The sequence below is a fragment of the Ranitomeya variabilis genome, chromosome 5 (genome assembly GCF_051348905.1).
Source record: "Ranitomeya variabilis isolate aRanVar5 chromosome 5, aRanVar5.hap1, whole genome shotgun sequence".
NCBI classification, from domain to species: domain Eukaryota; kingdom Metazoa; phylum Chordata; class Amphibia; order Anura; family Dendrobatidae; genus Ranitomeya; species Ranitomeya variabilis.
In genome coordinates, this window is record NC_135236.1 from 657,428,903 (window position 1) to 657,441,150 (window position 12,248).

The 12,248-nt window shown below is 42.4% G+C and overlaps 1 protein-coding gene and 1 long non-coding RNA gene across 3 annotated transcripts in view; both read left to right on the plus strand.

Moving 5' to 3' along the window:
- The window catches only part of ABTB3 (ankyrin repeat and BTB domain containing 3), a 195,651-nt gene extending 188,428 nt beyond the window's left edge, over window positions 1-7,223 (plus strand). For both annotated transcript variants that reach the window (XM_077266487.1, XM_077266486.1), the window contains 5 exons: window positions 1,088-1,190; window positions 1,398-1,479; window positions 3,550-3,618; window positions 3,883-3,996; window positions 6,834-7,223. In XM_077266487.1, coding sequence (XP_077122602.1) covers window positions 1,088-1,190; window positions 1,398-1,479; window positions 3,550-3,618; window positions 3,883-3,996; window positions 6,834-7,043 — 578 coding nt within the window. In that variant the 3' untranslated portion in view covers window positions 7,044-7,223. The remainder of the gene's footprint in view (window positions 1-1,087; window positions 1,191-1,397; window positions 1,480-3,549; window positions 3,619-3,882; window positions 3,997-6,833) is intronic.
- A 106-nt stretch (window positions 7,224-7,329) lies between these two features.
- On the plus strand, window positions 7,330-10,427 carry LOC143776763 (uncharacterized). Its single transcript, XR_013215902.1, has 2 exons — window positions 7,330-9,268; window positions 9,804-10,427. It is a non-coding gene; the product is annotated as an uncharacterized LOC143776763 (long non-coding RNA).
- The last annotated feature ends 1,821 nt before the right edge of the window (window positions 10,428-12,248 follow it).

Here is a 12,248-nt window from a genome sequence, read left to right on the forward strand (position 1 = left end):
GACCATGTCTATATACGGTGGTGGTCACTATATACTGAATGTAGTGGTAATGACCATGTCTATATACGGTGGTGGTCACTATATACTGAATGGAGTGGTAATGACCATGTCTATATACGGTGGTGGTCGTACATGGTCACTATATACTGAATGGAGCGGTAATGACCATGTCTATATACGGTGGTGGTCACTATATACTGAATGGAGTGGTAATGACCATGTCTATATACGGTGGTGGTCACTATATACTGAATGGAGTGGTAATGACCATGTCTATATATGATGGTGGTCACTATATACTGAATGGAGTGGTAATGACCATGTCTATATACGGTGGTGGTCGTACATGGTCACTATATACTGAATGGAGCGGTAATGACCATGTCTATATACGGTGGTGGTCGTACATGGTTCACACATAGACCCCCAGTTCTCAGTACCCACACTCCCCGCGATCATTTATTTATTTTCCAGTTTAGGATAGGTGGAAACTCCTTTATTTTTCTTTCGGACGGTTGGGATTTTTCGTTGCCTCACCCAATCTTGGGGCACGCCATTTTGTCTACGAAACAGATTTCAATACTTCTTGTTCTTGACCATGCTTGTGATACCGTCAAGCACGTAGGAACCATAAATGAGCCCACGGGTCTCATGTGGAACCCGGAAGAGAGGAGGACTATTGCAGATTGTTCCATCCCCACTTTAAAAAGTAGTGAAAAATTGGGGATTTCACAGGTGTAAAAAATGAAAATTATACATGGAAACAACAGGATATCTTGTCGGAGGTGGGTAAAACTGGGGTGACATCAATCAGCTCTTGAAAGGGTCTTCATTTTTACCATTGCTTTGGCACCAACCTTTAGAAACAGCGCCACTTTTGTCCATTGTCTGCATCTGGTATTGCCGTTTATTCCCAATCCAGTGAATGAGTCTGAGCTGCAATACCAGATATGACCAGAAGACAAGAGTGGCGCCATTTATAGAAAAAAAATGGATTATTATGATTAATTTAGGACAACCCTCGTTAATTAGAAGCTCCTCATATCACAAATAATAATTTTCTTGTTTTTTTTTTGTTTTTTTGCAGATCCTCACTTCCTTAATAACAAAGAAATGTCAGATGTCACCTTTATTGTGGAAGGAAGACCCTTCTATGCACATAAAGTGCTGCTCTTCACAGCATCCCCAAGGTAAAAAAAGGAGAGAAGTAAAGAGGGCCAGTGCTAAAAGGAAGCCGAACAGATTTTGAATGCAGCTTGGGATGTGACTAGAGTATAAACATGTTGTAACACCCTGGAGCAATAACCGACCAATCTGATGCAATTAAATTGCAGTCAAATGTTCTTTAGTATTTTGGTATAATTTCTTTATGATTTCTTTAAATTATTTTTTTCAAGGTTTAAAGCTCTTCTAACAAACAAGTCGACGGCAGAAAACAGCTGCATCGAAATCAACTATGTGAAATATCACATCTTTCAGGTTTGTGAACATGTGAGAAATAATGTATCCCTAAAAATGTAAATTTTAAAGGGTTAAAAAAATTAAAGGGTGTTTTTTGCCATCTTCAGAAATGGGTATTGTCGGATAGTGCTTGTGAATGCAAGCCATTTTGCAATTTACTGCTAGTTAAAATTTTCAACCGTTCATGAGATATTAACACTTTTCTTTTGGTTATAACTCGTTACCTTGGAGACCGACCACCGCTGCTAGACAGTAGAACTTGCGTAGCACTTTCAATTTCTTTTTCAGTTGAGATTGATAGCACCGTTTAGAAGCTACCCAGGATCATTGTTACTGTTAGCACTGTTTTGAAGTTGGCCAGGATCACTGTTACCTCCTAATCCCAGCCAGTGTTTACAAACTAAACAGCAGCGGTGGTCGGTCTCCTAGGCAATGAGCTGTAAACAAAGGAAAAGTGTTAATATCTCAAGAACGGCTGCAAATTTTAATTAGCAGTAAATTGCAAAAGTGCTTGTTTTTACAAGCACTATCCGATAGAATATTCATCTATGAAGATGAGAATAACCCTTTAAGGAATAAATTTAGCATTGACGGCCTGACCATTCATGCGTTAGGGTAGCACTCGAGGGTCCACAGCCTCTTAGTCACTTACCACACTTCAAACAGGGAATATTACAGTCAAAGTGATTGGAAAGAAGCCCGTGAGCTTTGCCGCCCAGGGGTCCGGATCACTGTCGATGTGAGCACACTGACTGCCGTACACTGGATTCCTCTATATTTGGCAGCGTTTTATTGTAAAGAACATCTTGACATTTTAATGTAAGATTTACTTTAATATAATTTTACATATCAGGTTACAATGGTTTATGAATTATGCACGTCCTATTAATAACACCACATAGTCTGAGCAGCCGGCATCAATTATGTATTGTGCAATATCCCCGCTGAAGTCCGGGATTAATACCGCCATCCTTTGCAGAATACATTTTGATAGGCAAAGTATATCATCCCCCCAATTCCGGAGATAATTATATCCTATCGTGGACCCTCAGTTGGCCCTTACTCCTATTATTTAATCTCTCTTTTACAAAAAAAAAGACATAATAAAACTCAGACTGACCCTACCTCTACTGAGACCACCATAAAATAGGACATATTACTTAATTCTTGCTGCATGCTGCACTACCTGCTGCCACTAGGGGGAGCTAACTCCTCATGTACTCAACTGGAGGTGTATACATCTGTAGGCAGTGAGCTCCACCTAGTGGTGGCTAGAAGTAGTCCTTTCGATAAAGTCAAAGCAAGCTGTAAAAACAGGTGATACCAACGGTCTGATTAATGCCACCTGCCTCTATGTATGGTAAGCTATAGTGATGAGCAGATCTGACAAAATTTGATTTTCTCAAATTCAGCCAGAAAATTTGATTTGCCGTGAAAAAAAAAAAATCTCATTTATTGTCGATATGTCTAGTAGCCAGCAGGCGTTACTATTCCCCATGTACAGGTATATTATATTATTATATTATATTATATTGGTATTCCAAACTCTTATCCTTTTAAATGAATGAGTCTGAACTGCAATACCAGATATGGCCTGTGGACAAAGGTGGCGCTGTGTCTGTAAAAAAAATAATAATAATGTTAAAGGAGTATTCCCATCTCCAACATCCTGTCCCAATATGTATTAGGTGTAGTAATAATAATAATATTAGCAAATGCCTCCAATTAAAAAAGTAGTATAGTTCTTCTGATAAGCTATGTTGCTTGCCCCATGTACAGGGTATTGCAGTAGTTTAGGTGTCCAACTAGAGTGGTTATCACTATGGATACCTGCTACTGCAATGCCCTGCACATAGGGTAAGCGACATAGCTAATCAGAAGAACTATACTACATTTCTAATTGGATATATTGCCAATATTATAATTATTATGACACCAATTGTATATTGGGATAGGGTCTTGAAGATGGGAATACCCCTTTAAGTCACAACATAAATGATAAGAGCCCATTCTTCAGCTCCTTTTTCAGGTCAGTCTGATAAAATCAGCAGTGATTTTGTTACAGTGTGTCTGTTTTTCTCTCTCCAGCTGGTCATGCAGTACCTGTACTGTGGCGGCACAGAATCGCTCCTCATTAAAAATAATGAAATCATGGAGGTAAGAGGCGCATTGCTTGTAGCCTTCGATAATCGATCCTCGCAGATGTTTAGAAGATAAACCGTTTAGTCGCAGCTGAGGAGTCGGACGTGGCGCCATCGCCGCGTCGTTTTCCTAATGATCGATAATACGCTGCTGATGACAGATTTACCTCGTTTAGTCTCAGTCCTGGAGCATGAAATCAGTTTATTAATGTGGCAATTCTGCCTCTCCTGCCGCCAGCTCCTCACTCGCCCTCTGCACCTCTTTCTCCCTCTCTCGCAGCTGCTCTCTGCCAGCAAGTTTTTTCACCTGGAAGCTCTGCAGCGTCACTGCGAGATCATCTGTGCGAAAAGCATCAACACGGAGAACTGCGTGGATATCTATAACCATGCCAAGGTACGGGGACCCCGGGGTAAAGGAGTAATAGGGGGACCCCCCGGGGGGAATGGAGTAATAGGGGAACTCCGGGGGGAAGGGAGTAATAGGGGGACCCCGGGGGGAAGGGAGTAATAGGGGGACCCCGAGGGGAAGGGAGTAATAGGGGGACCCCGGGGAAAGGGAGTTATAGGGGGACTCCAGGGGAAAGGGAGTTATAGGGGGACTCCGGGGGAAAGGGAGTTATAGGGGGACTCCGGGGGAAAGGGAGTTATAGGGGGACTCTGGGGGGAAGGGAGTAATAGGGGGACCCCGAGGGGAAGGGAGTAATAGGGGGACTCCGGGAAAGGGAGATATAGGGGGACTCCGGGGAGAAGGGAGTAATAGGGGGACCCCGGGGGGAGTTATAGGGGGACCCCGGGGAGAAGGGAGTAATAGGGGGACCCCGGGGGGAGTTATAGGGGGACCCCGGGGGGAAGGGAGTAATAGGGGACCCCGGGGAAAGGGAGATATAGGGGGACCCCGGGGGAAGGGAGTAATAGGGGACCCCGGGGGAAGGGAGTAATAGGGGACCCCGGGGGAAGGGAGATATAGAGGGACCCCGGGGGGAAGGCAGATATAGGGGGCCCCGGGGGGAAGGGAGTAATAGGGGGACCCTGGGGAGAAGGGAGTTATAGGGGGACTCCGAGGGAAGGGAGTTATAGGGAGACCCTTGGGAAAGGGAGTTATAGGGGGACCCCGGGGGAAGGGAGTTATAGGGGGACCCTGGGAGGAAGGGAGTTATAGGGGGACCCCTGGGGAAGGAAGTAATAGGGGGACCCTGGGGAGAAGGGAGTTATAGGGGGACCCCGGGGGGAAGGGAGTTATAGGGGGACCCCGGGGGAAGGGACTAACAGGGGGACCCCAGGGGGAAAGGAGTTATAGGGAGACCCTGGGGGGAAGAGAGTAATAGGGGGACCCCGGGGAAGGGAGTTATAGGGGGACCCCGGGGGGAAGAGAGTAATAGGGGGACCCCGGGGAGAAGGGAGTTATAGGGGGACCCCGGGGGAAGGGAGTAATAGGGGGACCCCGTGGGAAGGGAGTTATAGGGGGCTCCGGACTGCTGCTATAGGGGGACCTCGGGGGGAAGGGACATATAGGGGGACCCCGGGGGAAGGGAGTAATAGGGGGACCCCAGGGGGAAGGGAGTAATAGGGGGACCCCAGGGGGAAGGGAGTAATAGGGGGACCCCAGGGGGAAGGGAGTTATAGGGGGACCCCGGGGGAAGGGAGTTATAGGGGGACACCGGGGGGGTTATAGGGGGACCCAGGGGGAAGTGAGTTATAGGGGGGCTCCAGACTGCTGTTATAGAGGGGTTCTAGACAACAGAGCAGTTTTACTTTGTCTTTAAGAAATAATGTTTCTGAGATGCCAGAATGTCGCAGCAAACTACTGATATTTTATGCCATCTGTATTTCTGTACAAACACCTGAAGATTATCCCGATAAATCAGGCCGTGCTCAGTTAGCGGCTGCTTGTTATTTCCCAAACCAGCCATGCAAGTAATAGTGAAACAGGTTCATATCTGTCATTAGAGGTTTTAGTTCTGTACAAACACACATTTCTAAAACTTCAACGTTTTTAGATGGATTGTACATTGTGAAAAATCTTTTTTTTCCAGCAGTGATAAGATGATTACTGGAATTTCCTGCTGTGTAGTCCCCCAGCAATTATCTGTGATCTTTAGCAAAATTCGGCAGCAAGTGCTCAATTTGCCTGCAGCGCCCCTACAGGAGAAATGAAGTATTACATAATTCCCATTAAAATGGAGAGAGTTGATTTGTAGCGGCCTCCCTCTAATAACTCAGTACCCCGTGACATTATTTTGTGGATTTTTTTGTGGCATTTCTACATTTCCGTTTTTGCTTATTTTGATATTGTTTAATCATATAAAGTATATATATATATTTTTTTACCAATACAGACGATTATTAGTTGTGCAAGTTCTCAAGGTGAAAAAAAACAAATTTAATTTCCCTGTCTATTCAAAGTAAACTATTTATATGTACCTGTAGCTCATTTAAAGACAAGTCCAGCGATACCTTTACATGTTCCTCCGTTACTGAGAAATGAGCGTTTGAATTGATATGCAAATGAGGCTAAAGAGCTATGGTAGATCTGAAGCCTCTGTCACTCCAGCTCTATTCCCCACCCAGTTATTTGACAGCCTCTGTCCTGTGTGACTTTAGATATAGAAGCCATCAGTCAAGCAGGAGGAGGCAGCGCTGGGCGAGAAATAGAGCTGGAGTGACAGCATCTGAATTGATATGCAAATGAGGCTGAAGGGCTATGGTAGATCTGAAGTCTCTGTCCTTTCAGCTCTATTCCCCGCTTATCGGATTGACGGCCTTTGTGCTGTGTAACTCCAGGCAAAGGATCCTTCAGAGAAGGAGGAGAAAGTGAGGAATAGAGCCGGAGTGACAGCGTTTGAATTGATATGCAAATGAAGGACTACAGGTAGATCTGAAGCCTCTGTCACTCCAGCTCTATTCTCCACCCCTCCCAATGGACTGACAGCCTATATGTTGTGTTACGTCAGGCAAAGGAGCTGTCAGTCAAGTAGGAGGAGGCGCCGCTATGTGGTGAATAGAGCTGGAGTGACTGAGACTTCAGATCTACAGCCTTATTTGCCAATCAAATGCCGATTTCTCAGCAATGGAGGAACGGACCGGCCATGTAAAGGCATTGCTGGACTTCTCTTTGAAAGAGCTACATGAGTATATAGTTTGTGGGGGATGAAACGCTGCTGACGGATTTCCTTTAATCTTGTGACTAATCCGACAATGTTCCCTAACCCGTTATCTCTCTACGTCCCGCAGTTTCTTGGCGTTCCCGAGTTATCGGCTTACTGTGAAGGCTACTTCTTGAAAAATATGATGCTCCTCATTGAAAACGAAGCCTTTAAACAACTGTTGTACGATAAGAACTGCGAGACAACGGGCCAGGATGTTCTGGGCGACTTACAAAGGACGTTGGCGACACGGATCCAGTCCATCCATCTCTCTTCTTCCAAAGGATCTATAGTATAGAGTCGCCACTGCCAGGGCGGACAGTGTACAGTGTTTACTCCGAGAGGCTTACATGAAGATAAAAGGCTTTTCGTTATACCGGATATCCTATTTTTCTCACGGCTTAAGGCAAAAATTCTGAATCTTCCTAACTTGGCAAAAAAAAAAGAGAAAAAATAAATATATATAAATATATATATATATAAAAATATAATTCTTATTTTTGTTAATAAAAAAAAAAGACATTTAATTTAAAAGAAGAGGATTACTCTACAATTTTCCAAAGGAAATATCGGATTCAACATATCAATGGATGCAAGAAATAAAAAAAATCGATTTCGAAAGATGCTAAAAAAAAATAATGGAAATGATGTCAATCCAAAAAGCGACTTTTTTGATTTTCTCAGATTTACGCAACTTGCGTTCATTACTGGGAAAGGAAATCTGAAGAACTGTTTCGAAACACTAACGCGTGACTATCACAAGGGGTAGTTCGGTACGACTACGCCGTCCGATGGAATCAAGCTGGAAGATTTTTAGGGGTATATGACTTTTTAAAAGATTTCTAAAAAATAAATAAGTAAAATAAAAATACGTCTAAAAATTTGGGGTGGCCTTGTAGGTTAAAAAAAAAAACTAAAAAAAAACAAAGACTTTTGTTACCGATCATTTCTCAAAAAGTTCTAATAAGTCCGTCCAGTGACTTTTATTGTTTCCTGACGCAAGGCTGAAACCTCCTTCTCCTTTTATTCAGGTTGCCCTGGAAGGAGTCGATATAAAACAAAGAAATATATATAAAAAAATAAATCAAAATGTTAAGGAAATATTTAAAAACATTTTTTTGAAAAATTGGCATGTCGATAGTTAAGCAAATTCAGATTTGCATGGTGTTTATCGTGTATCATTTTGCCAAGAATTTTCGCAGTTCGATCATTCAAGCCCATTTGTGAAGTACCAAAAAAAGACAACACACACGAAAAAAAAAAAAATTCTGTTTCACTGTGAATACGTGAAATTGATTGTAGGTATTAGTTTTTACATCACATCGTAAAAAAGAATGGTGCAATTTTTCATTTTTTTTCTCTATTTTTGTAATATAAGGTCATTTACTTTCTGCAGCGTTGTCATCATTTGGGTCCGGAAAGCCATAAGGAACATGATAATTATCATCCAGTATCATATACTCATTTATCTCTTATCAGTTCTCGTAGAAAGGCGACAGAAAAATACCGAGTCCGAACGTGTACGTTTTTGTTGTATGTGTCAAAAATTACTTTAAATGTATGCCGCGATCACGTTCAATTTGTTACGTGCCACATCTTCCGAGACTTTTTATTTTTTTGCTTCACTGACAATTTTGCATGATGAAATAAAATGTAAAAAAAAATAAAAAATAAAATAAAAAAGCAAGCAAAAAGTGAGACAACAGCTGAAGTTAAAAAATATTTTTGTTTCCTATGAAAAAAAAAATGAATTGGGCATTGATCATTTAGATTATTTAGCATGCCAGTTCCCACATTGATGACTGGTAGATGTAGATAAGCCTGACAACGCAAATGTTTTTGGTACTTTGATAAAGGTCTAATGATGTTTCATGTCTACATTTTTTGGACTATAATGCTTTTCTATAGCTTTGACCAGTAAAGCCAGGTTTACATTGTAAGTGTATTCTGGGGGGCAATTTGGGGTCTCGAATTCTATGAAAACTGAATCAAATTTCATCCATTTTAACATGATAGTATTGACCTTTAGGCCCATTGACCTTTCGATTCTATTGACCTTTGGGCCCATTGACCTTTAGATTCTATTGACCTTTAGGCCCATTGCCCTTTAGATTCTATTGACCTTTAGGCCCATTGCCCTTTAGGTTCTATTGACCTTTAGGCCCATTGCCCTTTAGGTTCTATTGACCTTTAGGCCCATTGCCCTTTAGATTCTATTGACTTTTCTGCCCATTGACCTTTAGATTCTATTGACCTTTAGGCCTATTGATCTTTAGACCCATTTCCCTTTAAATTTTTTGACCTTTAGGCCCATTGATGTTTAGATTCTATTGACCTTTAGGCCTATTGATCTCTAGACCCATTGCTATTTAAATTTTTAGGAAATTTAGGCCCATTGACGATTAGATTCTATTGATCTTTAGGCCTATTGACCTTCAGATTTTATTGACCTTTAGGCCCATTGACCTTTAGATTCTATTGACCTTTAGGCCCACTTGACTTTTAAATTCCATTGACCTTCAGGTCCATTTGACTTTTAGATTCCATTGACCTTTAGGGCCCCTTCACACTGTGCAATCAAAGTCTGAACGAGCGTTCGATTTGTGACGTTTATCCGTCCTCGTTCCGAGGTTGCAAAGTGTGACATGGCGTTACGATTTGCGACGCAGCCCAGCATCGTACGATGTGAAAGAAAGAGCAGAACTTTCTTTCGTCGTAAATGTCTCGCTGTGGCGGTCGAAATCGTAGTATGTGACGGCGGTCATACGAGCTCGTAATGCGACTACGTGGGTTGGGCTTCCGCATACCTGTCTCCTGATTGGGCGTGACGTTTTAGCACGCCCATGCTGGTAATACGTCACGCTCGGAGTCGTAGGACTATGGCGGTGTGAAGGGTAGCGTACGATTGCGACGCGTGACGTTCACATCGCAACTACGTCAGAAAAAGCGTTAACATCGTAGAGTGTGACCGCTGGCTACGAGCTCGTACTGCGATGTCGAATATGACGCAAATGCGTCGTAATCGTAGCAGAATCGACCAGTGTGAAGGGGCCCTTAGGCCCATTTGACTTGTAGATTCTATTGACCTTTAGGCACATTGCCCTTTAGATTCTGTTGACCTTTAGGGCCATTGACGTTTAGATTCTATTGATCCTTAGTCCTATTGACCTTTAGGCCCATTAACCTTTAGATCCTATGAACCTTTCGGACCATTGACTTTTAGGCCTATGTTTTTGTGTAAACTGGCGCTGTTCAAAGATAGAGCCAATTCTGTCTACGCCTTTACCACTTTTTGTCGACTTTCCGATAGATCACAAATAACTTCTTACCATAAATTCTATTTATAATGAATATTATGAAAAAACAAAACAAAATAAATTTAGCATGATAACTTAACGATGAATTATTGTATAGAAGGTTTGTTAACATCCGGTTCTGTCCTAATATATTTGTCTGAAGTATTTTTGACGTTGTCTCTGTAAATATTGTACAATTGCTTTAGAGTCAAAGTTCGGGTGCGATTTCAGGCTGAAGATGAACATTCGAATAGAAAAAGTGATTATCTGGTGTGTTTTTCATCTATTTTTAAGAAAAAAGAAAGGATTCCTGTATGTTCTGTAAACTGTTACTGGAATGGTAAAAACGGAAAAGAAATCTATAATGTAAAATTAAAAAAATAAAATCCAGGAGCATGAAATTATATTTATTTGGGAAAAAGACCAATGTCCATTAAAATAAATTTCAGCTAAACAGATAAGCCGCTTTTGTATGTATTTTACAATTCTAAAATTATAAAGTTTCAGAGGATTTAAATTAAAAAAATATACGGTATATATACCGTATATATACTCACACAAATGCTGTGTATACTGTGGTGATGCAACTCACTTGGGAGTGGGATGAGGTATCACAGGAACCTTTCTATTTACGAGTCTGGCTGGTTTATTTTAGTCCCTATGAACTGCACCGCAAGCAAAGGAAATAAACGGCATTTCAGTGCAGGAGAAACAAAGTAATCCGTTCCAACAATGGCAATTTGGTGACAGTTTAAGACACCCTGGCTGGATAGCATCCAGTATACCAGCTTAGTCTGGAGACATCACAGGAGGCCTTCTTACCTCCACACACAGACCATGTGTGAGACAAACAAGCCACATTTTACAACTTAAATCACACCCAGGGGTGGGGTATGTGGGCAGCCGACCCGCCCATCTCTCTGGCTGCCCGTAAACCTGGCCCGGATGCCATACCAAACCTCTTAGTACTTTGAGCTCTAGAGCATTACTCCAGGTTTACATCACAGAGGACACCACCTTCGTGATACGCATCTCCTATCAACTATGTGTCCGGCAGTCACCTTACAACACACACACATAAAGAAGCACACTCTCATCAGCATTGAAATTGCAACACCAAGAAGGAAAAGTTGTGGAATTCTGGAAATCACAGGATGGATAGTCATGTTACTGATCTGCAAATGGTGAAAAAATGGAAACAAATTGTTAAAGACATCTCAATGTAATCAGTATGGAGTATGAGCCATGTGCAGAAATGCCCATACTTAGATGCCATGTCTGCGATCAATGAGGTTATTAATGGTCATCTGAGGAATGTTCTACCATGCTGAATGCACTGGGGTAAATCATCAGAATCCGCTGCTGGCAGCTCCCTTGCAATTTCCAATCAATGACGTCCCAGATGTTCAGACTGAAAATGTTGTAGGCCATGGTAGCACATTCAGACTGCTCACAGTGGTATGGGCAACATTGCTGTATTGATCTGATTCTTCTAGTATACTTACACGCTTTATCATGAAGGCCTCTTCATGATGTTGCCCATATGGTCACCAAACCTATCTCTGGCTATCTTTGCATCCAAGACAAGAGCAGGACTCATCATTGAAGAGAATAAACCTCCACTGCAGCCTCCATTGCCTTCTTGCTGTGCAGCATGATGGCTTTTGAGGGTGGTGGCGTGAGGTCAATGGACACCTGTAGCTGCACTTCTGGTGCGTAGCCAACTGTTATGCAAACGTCTTCTGATGGTTTGTGTGGACGCTGTTTGGCTCCTTAGACTTGGTATTTGACATACAATTCTGTCCCCTGTGAGACAGAATGGATCACTATGTGTACATTCTTCAAATCTGATAGGAAGACATGGGCAACGTCACAAAGAGGCCTTCACGAGGGGACATCACACTGATCCTACTCAAGATTATGGTGTGGGGTGGTATAATGTACAGTGGCCCTATAGTATTGATTCCAAGTCCACCAACAGCTCCGCAGTACATTGATTTGGTCAAGGAACCATTGGTATGGCCATTTCTCTGAAGTTTCCAAGGAGCCATTTTCCAACATAACCCACCAAGCCGCATGTTCCCCAAGCTACTGTGAGCAGCCTGTGTGGCCTAAACATGCTACCATGGCCTGCAGCGTCTCCGGACTTGTCTCCCATCAAGCACTTTCCGACATCATTGGTCGGCAATAAGACATGAAGCTGCCAG